Genomic DNA, 15,777 nt, shown 5'->3' on the forward strand with positions numbered 1-15,777 from the left:
TATCAGAACAACCCTTAATTACTAACAAAGGAATTCCATCTAACCCCACACACTTTGAGGGTCTGAGGCGCTTGATCGCCTTGCTAACTTCAGCACGAGAGATAGGAGCGGCGGGCAAAAAATCAGAAGTAAAAGTATCGGTAGGAGTGACGGACTGGCAAGAAGTGTTAAAAATTGATTCAAAATGCGTAGCAAATTCATCAGCAATGTGTTTCGGGTCACTGACAAACTGATCACCAATTTTTAGCTGAATGAAGGAGTTATCTTTTCTTTTGAAATTTGAAAGGTGTTTCCAAAAATGCTGAGGGTGAGTTTTAAGACTGTCATCAACAGACTTTAACCACCGCCGCCTATCAGACTTAATGGTAGCCTTAACTAATTTACGAAAGTGTGCAAAGTAGGAGTAATGTAATAATAATAATAATAATAATTCAATTCATTTCATTTATTAGAGTGCTTGGCAACATCCAAAAGAGGCCAATAACAGCCAAGCACTAACAATAAACATAAACATAACAATACAAAAACAAACAAACAATAAACTAAATATATAGATGTACAATATAATAATGATAATATATCAATTCATTAATTTGTTACAAAATAATCAACAAGCAAATGAGCTGAATAATATGCCTAGGTATATAATAATTAAATTAAAAACAGTTAAATATAAATAATACATACAAAATGAAACTTTAGTAAAAGAAAAAAGAAAAGAAAAGGAAATTGGCTAAATAAAATGCCCAAGAAAAATATTCTCCTTGTTAAAAATGTTGATGCGCTGACAGACTGCATTCGCAGCAGAAGCACACCTAAACAAGGAACTAGCTTTAAGACTACGATAAACAGAGAAACGAGAAGTAGTCCCTAATGGATCGGAGGGTACGCACAAAGAAACTGAATCCAAAACGGATGGGCAGCAAATTTTACCTTTAAATATATTAATGAGAAAGAGAGCATCAAGATGGCTCCTCCGCAGGTGCAGTCAAAGAAAATTTATCCTCACTGAAACATCTTCATAATTATAGTCACTTAGGCCATTAAAAAATCTGGCGTGACATAAAGCAGCAAATTTCCTTTGAATTCTTTCAACTTTGGTAGAATCAGTGGAAGTAATAGAATTCCAAGTAACAGATCCATACTCCAATTTAGACCAAACAAGACTATTGTATAAAAACCAATAAGCTATCTAAAGTAGAAGTAGTACCTAATTAAATTTAGCATTCTATCTAGTCTAGCAATAAGATGTTTCAGTCTTCTTGGCAAGAACTGCTATAAAATTAATGAAACTTCACCACGAGACCCAGCTATAATAAAACATTTATGCAACTGGTTTATCCAGACAATGAATGAAGATTCACTGACCCACAAGTATTGTTCTTTACTGACAAAGCCTGGTTTTACTTAATTGGACATATGAACACACAAAATAACTGATTCTGGTAGTCAAAAAATTCCCTCATTTCATGGGCCATCACTTTTTCATATAATACTTTTGACCAACTTCCACGTATGCCTAATTATATAAAATTTCTAAACTTTAAAATGGAACCATATACTGTACAGTATTTATAATTTCATTATCACTGACCTCTCTAAACACTTTATGCAAAGTGTAGAGAAAAAAAGGTTTATATGCACGTAAATGAGTAAATAAATTATTTAAATTTGATCATTTGTCATGTAAATGTGCAGTAATAGTGATTAAATATCACTTATGAATAATAACTGACAATCATGTACAATTCTCTGCTAGCGATATTCTATAATTGCAGGTCATTATTGATAATAATATAATGGCAAGAAAAATTATACAGTAAACTGAGACAAAAAAGGTGAATGAATCACTGGGTCCTACGTCCAAGAAGCCTAAAGTTTAATTTGTCAACATATGGAATTATCTCTATTTGAGAAATTTTTTTTAAGAAATACTCTTATTGCTGACTTCCTTTACTGATCAATTCTTCTTCTTCTTATTCTTTTAAGAATCTTTTATTCCTTACCTGCATAAAATTTTAAGATCATGTGAAAATATCCCACATGTGCTTCCTACATAATAAACTATCCATTGCATTAAAATGTTCTAATATCTGATAATACAAATTTAACAAACATCAGAATTTACTACATCTAGATATAGATAAACATATTTCTAATTATAAAATATAGGCTATTAGAATTTCATAAGCATTTTTCTTTTCAACCCCTGATGACTTAATAGTGAATATGATCCTGTAATTTTGTGCCATGCCTGTGGAGGAGTGGAAGACTGCATACCTTTTTGGTATTGTGAAGAATCTGCGACAGGTGTCTGAAGCATTCTAGTTCTTGCTTTAGGCCTCGAAGGAAGAGGACTGGACCATCTGAAAGTTACAAGACATATAATTAAAATGTTTTACCTTCTTAATGTCCATTGACAAATTCTGTCCACCATTTCCACTTCTTTGTAATTCAACTTAATTTTCCATAGACATTTATTTAAAATTTGAAAAACATGTCTTCTTGTTGATGAAAGACTCGGGTTACAAGCCGCGTCAGGTGGCTGAATGGTGAATAGACCATATCTTCTGCCAACGTTTCGAAAACAACCCCTGCTCTCATCCTCAAGGCTGCTGCGTAACAAATCTGAGCCCTGAGGATGAGAACACAGATTTCTCTCACAATGTTGGCAGAAAATATGGTTCATTCACCATTCAGCCACCTGACATGGCTTGTAACCTGAGAGTCTATCATGAAAGCTTCACTTTATACATGTCTTCTTGTTATTATCCATATGCACATACGAGAAACTCTACTCTGGCAAAAAGGAGTTTTACAAAACTTTCTGTGTTTATCGAAATACAAGAAAAATATTAAATCAATTTAACAATCAGAAACTTCAAAGTGGAACATAACAGAAATATTATTAAAGCTGAAACCATGATCTTGTAAGCATAATTACACAATTTAACAATCCATTTCCACATGAACATTCCAAACAAGATATTTACTATTTAGTTTGAAAGTGAAAACAGATGAAATACTATGGATGGCTAGGAACATGTTCATAATTCTTTTTTAATTTAATTAATATTGTGTACAAAGATAATACAAATACAAACAATGGACAACAAATTGAACTTGTACACTTCATACAACATAGAGTACTATGGATTGTCCATGGAAAATGCAGTACATACAAAAATTGAATGTTAAATTTTCTGGGAACCATAAAAGTTGGAATTATCGTAAATGTCATTTTGATTTATTACTGACTAATTTTATTTACATTAGACACATTACTTACATGGCTCTCACACTTTCAGAGTACAGCAAAACCAAATGTCGCCATCTATAAATGTTAGGATATTCTATAGGGTCTATATTTAAGCCATCCAATGCCTGCATTACAGTGGCATCCAACTTGGTAGGTGAGTCACTAGAAAAAAAAATTATATTTCAATAAGACTATTTTGTGCTCATATACTTAGTATTCTGGGCACTCTTTAAGGTGGTTACAGATTTTTCATCATTAGATCTAAATGTTGCTAACCACATATAAGACTACATGGCAGCACAGGCGTTTGAAAATTACAAGATGAGGAAACAACAAAATACAGCTTCTAGCACTTTAAGTGATTAAAATTTTACTGTCTACAAAAATTAGGTAACAATTAGTGTGTTTGGGTACTTCACTGTCAGATAAAGATTTCATGAATGACAAACTGCTGACAAGGCAAATATGAATTCTATGCAGCGGGCAAAAAAACTTTCCCCAACATTTTGGTTAAATAAATGTAGCAGCAGTAGTGGGTAGAAAAATTATTCTACTCTTTGCTTTATGTGACATTCAGTATTTACCCTTGTATAAAAACATCTGGCCATTCGTCTGGTGTTAACATTTCAGCGTCATCGCCATCATCATCATCGCAGTATGAATGTACTTCATTTCTGCTGAGTTTTGCAGGTGTTGATGGTGGTGTGAAATATTCATCATCATCATCATCTGGAATACAAATAAAACTCACATGCATAAGACATGATCTGTTAGAGGCTACCATCTATACATTTCATAAAATTATATGGTCAGAACCCCTACATTCTGTAAATTACAACTAGTCCCTTCAGGTCTTTATACAGGGCTAATCTAAATGATGTTCCCGATTTGAAACACATGTTACTCACGTTTAATGAAATTCAGATGCACAAAATTGGTACCGATGGAAAGAGAAACTCTCCAAGTTTATGTTGGTATACTTCGCGGCCGCATAGTAACACTGTTCGCCGCCAGGGGCGATATGACAGAAAATTACTGCCAACGAAGGCAGAGGAGCCTTTTGTGTCTTGGATTTCCACATTCACCGGACCTGACGCCCTGTGATTTTTTTCTGTAGGAGTTCACCAAAGATATTCTTCGTGCCACCCTCACCGCAGACCTTGCCAGAAGCCATTACAGCAATCGATCATGATATGCTGCAACGTATCTGGGAGGAACTCGACTACAGGCTGGATGTGTGCCGAGTTACCAAGGGGGCTCGCATTGAACACCTGTGATGTACTGAAACAAAACTTGGAGAGTTTCTCTTTCCATTGGTACCAATTTTGTGCATCTGAATTTCATTGAACGTATTATTTCTTTCATATCGTGAACATCACTTAGACTAGCCCTGTATTCCACTAAACCAGGGGTTCTTACCCTTTTTCGCCGGCATACCACTAATTCTAATTTAACACACTAAAAGTACCACTAACCAAATTCGTTCAGGGAAATCTTATTTATGTTAATATTATCTTCTGCTTTTCTTACTTAGTTCGCATACCACCAGTGGTACGTGTACCACAGGTTGAGAAACACTGCACCATACAATATTCAGTCTCCAGCACTTATATTAGCATAAATTCACATTTTAAAAAGACATGTACATAAAAACACGCATCAGAAATCTTACCTTCTGAAAACTCACCACCTGATGATATGTATGTCATTTTATGTAACTTATTAGTTTCTGAATTATATGTCTGTCTCTTTTTAAAGTTGCTCACTTTCAGATTACAGTGTGTTTCATGAATGGAACCTTCCATCTCACTAATTCTTGTACTATCACACTGCTGGTCAGAATCTAGTGGAAAGTACATAATTAATTAGCTTCATTATTTATTATAATGTACAATATGCTAATAGGATCAACAATAATGAATATGAGGAAGGAGATCAATTGTAACAGTAACTATATTGTCTAAAATCCCCTGAGTGTCACAGAAGAATAGAATGCAATGGTATTTACAGCATTCACAGCACCATCTACAGAAGTAAAATATTGGTACTGCTAAAAATCTCTTTTTAGACATTCTAAACTTGTATGATTTTTCAAGAACAAATTGATTCTACAAACTCCACTCACTGGAAACCCTAACACTTGGAGGACTTATGTTTTCAAGAAAGAGACCAGTATATGCAGCGAGTATAGGCGTGAATGGGTAAAAATTTGATTTGTTACAAAGGTCGCTCAGTTACATTTGGGAGTGTCAAAGACTTCAACCTACATCACACGAACTGATTCCAACAAAAAATCCGTAATTCTCCTGCTTCTTATTTGGGGCATATGATTTAAATCTTAGCCTGGAGACTAGTTATCCTAAGGTTTTTCATGGTTTTACTCAGGACTTCCCTGCAAATTCTGGGATCAGACCATGTCCACCTTCTTCCATATCCTTTCAAATTCATTATTCATTACTCATCTCATCATTTGATGCTAAGTAATCTGAACTACTGACAGTATCATTAAATAAACCACAAATAAATAAATACATACATAAACAATTTTTAGTCACATTCAGCATTTACTTACTTTAGTTCAGAGGTTCAAATAATGAAGAATTATCACTAGATGGAACTGAAATGGTGATGGATATATATTTATTTTCAGTGCTTTGTTAATCCCCGAGTATCACTACATTTTTAAGGTGGAATAAAGGTACCTTACATAAACTAATATAATTTCTACAAATAATAAATAAAATTAAATTCTACATTTATTTTATGCAAACAACGTAACAAATATGCACTCACCATTATCTTCTACAAATGTAAGTCGTCTTGTAATTCCATCTGATGAAGATTGTGTGTTAGCTTTGTCAGATGTAGACCGCACATGATTTCTCTTGAAGGACCAACCTTTCCTAGCATTTCTCATAAAATTATGATTTTGTCTGAAGCATAAGCACTGTGAAGCATCAGACCAAATCCTCATACATTCTTCTTCTGTTCGGACATGGATATCTTTCTTAGCACCACTGGTTTTGTCTGTGTCTTTACCATTTCCTTGTATTTCTAAGGCGCAAAGAATATACTTGGCATTCTCTACTAGTGGTTTAACTGGACTGGTGTCAGACAGACTGCACGCTTTAAAAGCAAGGCACAGATTTGACACTGGACTAATCTCATCATCAACTGACTGATTTTCACTATACTCTGTTAAAGATGATACACAACCACTCACTACACATTCTGAACTATCATAACACTCCTTGGTTGAATATGGTTTCTGTGCAGCCTCCTCAAATCTGTTCTTCAGATAAGCCTCAAGTTTCTGAAGCCCATCCTCAGAGGCCAAATTTGTAAATGTATCAAGAAATGGCCAATATTCATTCCAACCAACCCTGAATTCCTCAGCCAGGTCCCTGTAAGAAATCACAGGCACAAAATATATTATACTTTCGGGCAAAGTAAAGCAGATATTTTCTTCCTTTTCATTATGCTTCATGGTCAACATTTTCTTTGGCCAATAACATCAAGCTACTAACTGAAACTGTTTGAGCAGGACACCATTCTACTACTAAAACAAATATACTAATATTATTTCATGTGAAAATAGTAAAAACATTTTCTTGAATCCCATTATTTTTATATGGAAAAACTGAGGAACACTGTCAACAAAACTGAATGAATAATAAGAGGCAGAGAAACAGCATCAAGTAGAATAAAACACGCATCTAAATACAGAAAGATAAAATGGAAGGAAAGAATAAATGGCCTTGTAATTTACCATCAACAATGCTTGATATTACTTATGATTGGCTGATGTGTGAGTAGTGGAGTCAGCATTTTCCTGTCAAACAGACTGCCTCGTGAGGTTCTAAATTTTAAAATCTATACATTCAGTAACAGTAACATATCATTTTGCTTCATAATCTAAACTTCATTTGAAATTACATATGCACAATATTCGCTTTTAGAGGTTAACTGGGACGTGCAAGGCTAAAGGTTCACATGGGGCACCAAATACACTTGCCCTTTCTCAGGTCATGGTGCATTTATCTTATAATACATAAGAAAATAACTGTTTGTTGAGTAAAATAATTTCTATATTTGAAGCTCTGACTTCAAGAACCACTTAGATTTGGGCAAACAGTGTCTCACTAAAGCAAAGTGAAAGAAACATAAGCTTGAAGTCGTCCGTATCTCCCACCTGCCAACTCTTTCTAATCCTTTCTCCACATCCAGCAGTCTAAATGCATGACAACTCAGACTTCCTGTATATGCCTGTCTGCAGGCATTCTGCTTTGGAGTCCGAGGCATCCGAGGAGGAGTCTTCCACTTCTTCCGGAACACGATTGCTTTTTCATGATTCATTGGTCCTGCATCAGCCCGGATTTCCATCCTTCCATTAAGTGGATCAGCTTTTAATACCTGATGAATAAACATTTTAGAAACATTTTAGAACAAACAGTAAATTAATAGAATGACGTCTCCTCTGATGATGAGCCATGTTTGTATGAAGTTAATTTTCTGCATTTCACAGACTGTGTCTGCCTCCAACACCAGAGACTGACAGGTTGATTTCATTGGTGATTGGGTGGGTGTAGTATAGATATATATGCACTGTCAGCTCATGGAGCCCAGTCTCCTTGATCAAGAATGGACCAAGGGGACAACAGTAGGTGGTGTATGGCGATCACCCTACCTAAAAGGACACAGTCCCTAGATTATTTCCTATAGAACTGAAAACTGAAACACAAAGACAAATAAATTCAGAAGGCATTCAAAATATAATAAAGTCAAGATACAATTAAATAATGGAAAACAGCTATTAACCACATAAAAACAGAACATCTACAAAAAAATTCAAAAAAGCTTTAATCAAGGTGTTATGAGAGGAACACATTTAATCTGTACTCTTCAATGCGAGGCAATATGATGACGAAAAAAAAATTGTGACAAAACATTTCACGTTAAGTAAAAGATTTTACAAACTGTTATATTTGATAGTTTTGGTTACATATGAAGTACACACACAATACATGAGACAGAACATATAAACCTCCTAGCATCCATCAAATAAGCAGTGTGTGGGGTCTAAACATGGTAACAGAAGTAACTGTCAACATTCCTGCTAGAAATGAATCTCCAGACATCCTGTGAACACCCTGAATTGTCTCAGCTTCACTTTGAAAACTACGTGCTCTGATATGAGAGAATTCTCTGACTAATTTAAATTTCTCGACAGGACCCTGCATAGTGAATACATGTGTAAAAACAATTTATTACCAACCAGAGGGCAAGCAGGAGAGAATGGATCACCAACAGTAGGCTGTACAGAATTATCCTCTGATCTAAGTACAGGAACATAAAACATCTCATCCAGTAAATTTGACAGTTTTTGCCTTAGACTTTCATCTGGAGAGGAAACACGACTGCAGATAACCTGGAAAAAAAGAAGAAGGAGAAATCATGAGTATGGTAAGTAAGATAGAAATAACGTTATGTACATATAACGGGTTACAGGAAGTAGCCACACTATTTTAATTGTTTCAGCTATGTAAAATCCTACATCTCAGCAAGCAGACTGGTCCTCTGGCAGCACTCCACATTTGTATTAGGGAGGTTAGCTAGTTTGAATCTTGACCAGTCTAATGACTATCTGGATTGTCATTTTTCTGTTTGTGAGTCTCTCCAGGCAATTTCATGGAACTGACATAAGCCATGACAGACTCTTATCTATTCACAATTCATAATTATCGTCACATCACATTCAATTATATCAAATTTCTAAACTTTAAAATGGAATCATATACTGTATATATATATATATATATATATATATATATATATATATATATAATAATTTCATTATCACTGACATCTCTAAACACTTTATGCAAAGTGTAGAGAAAAAAAAGGTTTATAAGTACGTAAATGAGATCCTTGGTAAAACTCTAAAAGAAAGGCCTTCACAAATTCTTACAAACAATATTTTAAAATGTCAATGTGCTAAATACTTTATGATATACTTAATTTAATTTTTTATGAAAATCAATAACACTGGGTGTGAAATAAATTTCTGGGTTATATTATCACTTTTTTAACAAACTGAGAAATATTTTGGACCAACTAACTCCAAGGTAGAGGAATTTTCCTTAAAAATTTCTGTCATTCAAATAGTCAAAAAAATTCCCTCATTTCATGGAATTTGATGCGCCATCACTTTTTCAAATAATACTTTTGACCAACTTCCAACTATGCCTTGACCTCTTGTCTTACGGTTTCCCAAACAAAACTTTGTACATATTTCTTGATTCTCCCATCATACTACATTACCAACCAATCACATTCTTCTTAGTTGAAGCACAGAGAATAACATAAATATTTTATGCCAAGTACTCACTCCTGAAGAATACTGTGATGTATATATGATAATGAAAATACATGTTACTTGCATCTCTTGGTGTTTGTCCATATTTATTCCTCGCATGTCTATCACATTGTGGATAAGACACCAATACATCTACAACTGAAAGAGCTCCCAATTTAACTGCAAAATGTATCGGAGTCTCATTGAGGGCCTTATCAGGAGTATTCAGGTAAAGATCCAACAAGATACGAGCTCGGTCCTCACAGGTGGCAGCATCATCATCTCCATACAGCAACTGAATAAATGCAACATTGCTCACTGTCTGTAGAATTAGATCACATATTTGTGCGTCACAAGCCTTGGCTGCTACATGCATTGCGTTATACCGTGAGCCTTCCTAAACCCGGAAAAGACAAAGAAACAGTAAATAAATTATTTAAATTTGATCATCTGTCATGTAAATGTGCAGTAATAGTGATTAAATATCACTTATGAATAATAACTGACAATTATGTACAATTCTCTGCTAGCGATGTTCTACAGTTGCAGGTCATTATTGATAATGAATAGATTATTCACTTTTACCGTCAGGCAGAACAAAGCATAATGATTTATAAGTTTATAGAGTAAATTACAGCTAATGTAAAATAAATAAATAATATATAAATTAAAGACTGTGACACATCTTACTGTAGTTCCCAGTGGAATTAAGGTTGAAAGTACCCAGAAAAAATGGTAAATCCCCATAAGAGTTAAAATCAAAGAAGAACATGGATGTTCTTCTCTGTTTTACATTTGGATCTCAAGATAAATCTCAAAGAACAACATTGACTTTTATTCTAATAAAAATGCACAGCAAAGCACACTCCAGTTCACAAACTGCTGCTTGCTGGGAAAATCTTGAATATTGCTTCCGCAATATTCTCTTTGATTTATTTTATGCACTTTGTCTTTCAAGCTACCCCATAAATAAAAATCACACAGTGTGAGGTCTGGGAAACAAGTTGGTCATAAACTTTCATTAATACATTTTTCAACAAACATGTCAGTTACTGCGGCCACAGAGTTATCGGTTGTGTTCACCTTTACTGAATCCTGCTGAAAGTCTAATTAACATAACTTCCTGAGTGAAGACTATCCATAAAAGAAAAACTGAGACAATTATTCACCATACACTGATTCCACACCAAACACCAACTTCTCGATTTTGAAGCAGAATATAATGAAGGACTCCAGGGTATTTTGAGCACCAGAATCAGTTATTTTGTGTGTTCATATGTCCAATTAAGAAAAACCAGGCTTTGTCAGTAAAAAACAATACTTGTGGGTCAGTGAATCTTCATTCATTGTCTGGATAAACCAGTTGCAAAAATGTATTATTATAGCTGGGTCTCGTGGTTGTTACACAAAAAGGTGAAGTTTCATTAACTTTATAGCAGTTCTTGCTAAGAAGACTGAAACATCCTATTGCTAGACTAGATATACCAGTGATTTCTTGACAAATGCTCTAATCTTGCAATAGTATAATCAAGTTTCTCTTCTCTTTATTTTCTTATGCAATTCTAACACATTCCTTTGAATGTATTAACGAAACCTTGGGGAAATATCAACACCAGATAATTTTTGTTTAAGTTCTCTGTGATATATACATAAGCTAAATTGGTTTTTTACATAATTATAAAAAATACAAAATAACAAGCCTGTATCTTGAACACACAAATAACAGAGGGAAAAAAAACAAAAACATTACTCATGCCAGTTTTCATAACCCTATCTTAACCCATGGACCTAAAATTTTTTTAACAAGCATGGTTTCTGTATATAATCACCCATACAACAGCCTGGATTTCATTTAGTCATTCATAGATGGCTCCCAACTACACATATAAAAATAAAAGAAACACCTAACTTCAAAATCCCTGCTTCTGATGCTCACTCTTAATGTTGTGAAACCATTTTATTGCACAGAATGTTTTGGTAGGGCAGTCTGATTTATTTTTTGTGTATGAAAAGAGCATTAAAATCAGTGATGACCGAGTTAGGAATTCTATGTAGAATACTAACACATACATTTCAAAACTACTTATAAGAAAGCAACCTGCATACCTGAAGAATGGCTGGAGTATCTCCACTACTCACTAGGTAACGAGGATTATACCAGATGGTATTTGTGAATGTAAGAGTGTCACCACATTCTATCACTTTCCTCAGCCAAACCAAATCCTGTGATTTAGGTGCTTTGAAAGGACTTGGTTTTTCACCTATTACAGGACTGCTGGTTTCTAAATTTCCTGATAACACACATATGGGAACTACAATTTCAGGAGCTTGAACTGCAAATTCCACAGCCTCCTGTCTTGTCTTAAAGGAATTAAACCTCGCTTCCTTGTATTTTTTCACAATTTTCAGTGCTTCTGATTTGTCATTATAGACATGCAGAGTGTCTGAAAAATGAAGCAAAAATGTTTATATATACAAATGCTGCAGAAATCTGTCAATGGAAATTCAACAGACAGTAATTACCTATTTTACATCCAAAAGAAAATAATTAAAATAATGACAGGTTTTAAAAGCAGAGGCTCTTGTAGAAAATTTTCTACACTTTCATTTGCAAGTGAATAAATACTCTCCTTACTATCATTTACTTACCATCAGATTCCAAGACAGTGTCACTAGGTATATTTACACCGTAATACATTTCTTCACAATTAGCAGTATCACAAAATTTTTGTTTCGAAATTGCCGCGTCCTTCACATAAAAACGTTGCGTTTAAATATAAAAATCTACTGTACACATAACTTTCATAAAACCCTTCTTAAAACAAGAACTTCAAAGGAGTCAATGTAGGAAGACGTTAAATCAAAGCAGAAGCTTTATAAAACTCGATTTCAATTGTTTTTCCGTTATGATGCAATTACTAATACCAACCACAGAGACGTACCAACCTCGGGATGATAGACACCATTTCACGGACCGTAAAATGCTATTTTCTTTGGTAGTATATACATCATGCCTGATGAAATCTAAGGTTCTCACGGCTTGAGTGCAATTGATTCAGTACTTGGGCATTGATATGCTCATGGAGGATTAAGTACAGGAGCTTATAAAAGTGTGAAGGAGGAAATTAATTGCATATATGAGGTTCTCACAGCAGTGAGCAGACATTACAATACAAAAGCAAACAAACAAAGAACTGAAAACATAACTGTACAATAACGATTTATTGCAAAATAACTCATAAGTAAAAAACTAAATGTTATAAATATATATTTTTATTATCACAGTCTATACACAAACTTATTTAAAATGTTGTTGTTAAAATTTATATAACACTATAATATCTGTAGTATAAAATATTACAATAAGTTATATTATGTTATATTGTGGCGCTTTTATCCATGCTCATTTCATAATAGAAAATTGGACGTTAATTTCACAGAAAATGAACGTCTAACTACAGACATGCAGAGCATTATGAAGACAGAAAAATCTACAAATATACCTATAAATCAATAAATGCATTGCATCGAAATATATAATAGTTTTAAAATGATAAAAACGACGATATAAAGCAGAAGATGATGTCATAAAACATCGAAACATGTCGTACAATTAATAATAAGCGCCATAATAAATGTAACATCATACTACGATAATATAACATAATATAACTTATTGTAATATTTTATACTACAGATGTTATAGTGTTATATAAATTTTAACAACAACATTTTAAATACGTTTGTGTATAGACTGTGATAATAAATATATATTCAGCAATATATTATTCATGATTTTCTCAAAAACACAAAAATATTGTATTTTAATTCAAACTCACCTTGATCTTGCCGTCCATAAGAAGTGTACAGGAATGCAACTAAATTCCAGCATGTGGAAAGCAGTGAAAAATATTCCTCTGCGTGTCTCTTTTATGCTCTCTGTACAAGTTCGTTCTGTGCACCTTCGTTCTCTAATCTGTGACTTCGTATTTATTAGCAGAAATAACCCTTGATAACAAAACGTTTCGTCTTATTTCATCATGTTGCACACTGCAAGACTGGTATATTCTACACCACAACTTAATATATGGGGAAGTTAATGCATTTTTCGATTGCTTAAACACAATTCGTAGCGACCCAAATTCACAGCTAACACTTTAAGCCTTCGTAAAACAGGAGCTGAAAGAGAAATACTAAGTCAGTAAATACACATAGTAACTTCAATAGTAATAATACTATATGAAAAGCGCACAGGTGTGCATAAGAAAGTTTTCCTGTATGTAGTACGTCCTAATCCTTGCCATATTCATTGATCGATTTGGTTCTGTTTTTACATTTTGTTATGTGGTATCTGTCGCATCGTTGATCACATAGTTTCGTGGTAGAGTTTCGTTTTACAGATCTTGTGGTGGTAGCCGTGAACTGCCTGTCTCTGTAATTGCGGGACGCAGTAGTTGGTTCGGTCCTGTCCATGCCCGGTCGTTCATCACGCTTGTGGTGTAGAAATCCAGCCATATATTCTCCCATTTCCACTTCCTCTCTTCAAGTAGTCGCGACGAGTTTTCCATAGATGGCAGCAGTAGCCTGTAACGCAGATCTTCCATCAGGAACGTTTCCTTCGCTAGCTCGTAGGCCAGTCTTGATGGCGCGTATTTTGAAATTCCAAGAGTAATTTTCAGGAATCTTGCCTTGACGTTTTCCAGTGATTTTACGTCTTTCAGACTTAGGTTGGACCATGCGATTTCGATTCCATAGGTTAGCAGTGGGACAGTTTTAGCTTCGAATAGTCTTACAGCGGTTTCAAGGCTAAATTGTCTTAGATTTTTTATTTCTAGCTTCCCTTTGGTAGCTGCAATGGCTCTCTTTTTAATGTGGATCCGGTAGGACTTCATTGTAGTCTTCAGTGTTACTCCAATAGCCAGGCTTTCATTTCGTCCTTCTTTGATTAAGACGTCGCTGGGTTTTGTCTGTCTGAGTGTTGTGATACGAGGCGTTATCAATGACCAGAAAGGAGATTGAACGAACAGGTGGCATGTTGTTAACACAGCACTGACACAGACTGTACTGACCGACAGAAACTCCTTCCTTCCTTCACTGAGTGGTCCGCATACTGGGCACTCCGTACAAGGTCAGGGGCCATAATCGGTGGATCCAATTCTATTTGCATGGCACATCAGAATGGTTAGCAACCAGCAGCTTGACTTGGGTCCCATGGTCCTCTTTCCTTCACCTGGTATCACAAGGCAGCCAGCTCTCCCCTTCATGGCTACCTCCCAACACTGACTTTATGTACTTTTGGCAAGAATTTGGGAACGTCTAGTCCTACACATGCCATCGGTTCACATCCTCTTTTCAAGTTGTTTTACATTTTGAATGTCCTAACCTATGCAAACTGAAGTAGCGATAACTAGTCTCACTTCGATTACAACAGCTCTCATGAATCCACTGCCAGAATGTCTGTGGATTCTATTATCAGACTTGAATTTGCTAATTTTATGGCTTTTGGCCACAACAGCTCGCATTTATGTCTCTACTAGCAATGCCCAGTGAAATTCAAGGCAATTACACGTAGCCCTCGATTCACGCCGGGGATGCGTTCCTGGACGAACCGGCATAAATTGAAACTCTTTTATAATTTAAACAAATGGGAAGTCAACGACATGCGTTCCCAGCACCCAAACATTCACGAGTAATATAATGGCATTACATTTAAAGCTCTGAAATAACGTAAATAAAATAAAGGGAATTTAAAAAAATATATTTTATACACTTACAATCGGCAATTCGTTGGTCCCCGCGATTGACTGCGATTATTTCATGTGACTGATGTGTACAGTCAACTCTGCTGTTATGCGATAGTTGCATTCATGTAAGAGGCCGACCTATAGAAAATCGCGTAGTAAAAATAACACCGGTACCTCCGCAGAGATTAAATTAGTCCTTTGAAAGTTTAAAGTGCCAGGAATGAAATTGCATAAGAGTATGCAAAAGTTTATATTTCACAAACAGCTGTTGCCGATTCTTCAATCTCATTAGAGCAAATTCGCGTTAACGAGACCTCTATTTTCTACAATGCAACATTAAACAATCTTCAGTTACTTAAAATGAAAATCTTCATAATGTGGAAAACTTAATTACTTCCTTCCCCTGCGGCATGCCAAAC

The 15,777-nt window shown here is 34.9% G+C and overlaps 1 protein-coding gene and 1 long non-coding RNA gene across 2 annotated transcripts in view; one reads left to right on the plus strand and one right to left on the minus strand.

Annotated features, from left to right (window-relative positions):
* Positions 1–15,777, plus strand: part of LOC147872063 (uncharacterized) — a 146,000-nt gene that overhangs the window by 5,541 nt on the left and 124,682 nt on the right. The gene's annotated exons all lie outside the window — the stretch shown is intronic.
* Positions 431–12,560, minus strand: LOC147872064 (ankyrin repeat and LEM domain-containing protein 2-like). Its single transcript, XM_087359266.1, has 10 exons — positions 12,264–12,560; positions 11,721–12,058; positions 9,700–10,011; positions 8,535–8,687; positions 7,452–7,672; positions 6,053–6,663; positions 4,932–5,102; positions 3,844–3,988; positions 3,290–3,421; positions 431–2,366 (listed from the first exon to the last, which is right to left on the minus strand). Exons 1-10 carry the CDS (start codon positions 12,310–12,312, stop codon positions 2,177–2,179), a joined length of 2,322 nt encoding a protein of 773 aa, XP_087215392.1. The 5' UTR covers positions 12,313–12,560; the 3' UTR covers positions 431–2,176.

This window comes from Zootermopsis nevadensis, unplaced genomic scaffold (genome assembly GCF_977971745.1).
Source record: "Zootermopsis nevadensis isolate Lab colony 2312 unplaced genomic scaffold, Znev_1.0 Znev_ptg000031l, whole genome shotgun sequence".
NCBI lineage: Eukaryota > Metazoa > Arthropoda > Insecta > Blattodea > Termopsidae > Zootermopsis > Zootermopsis nevadensis.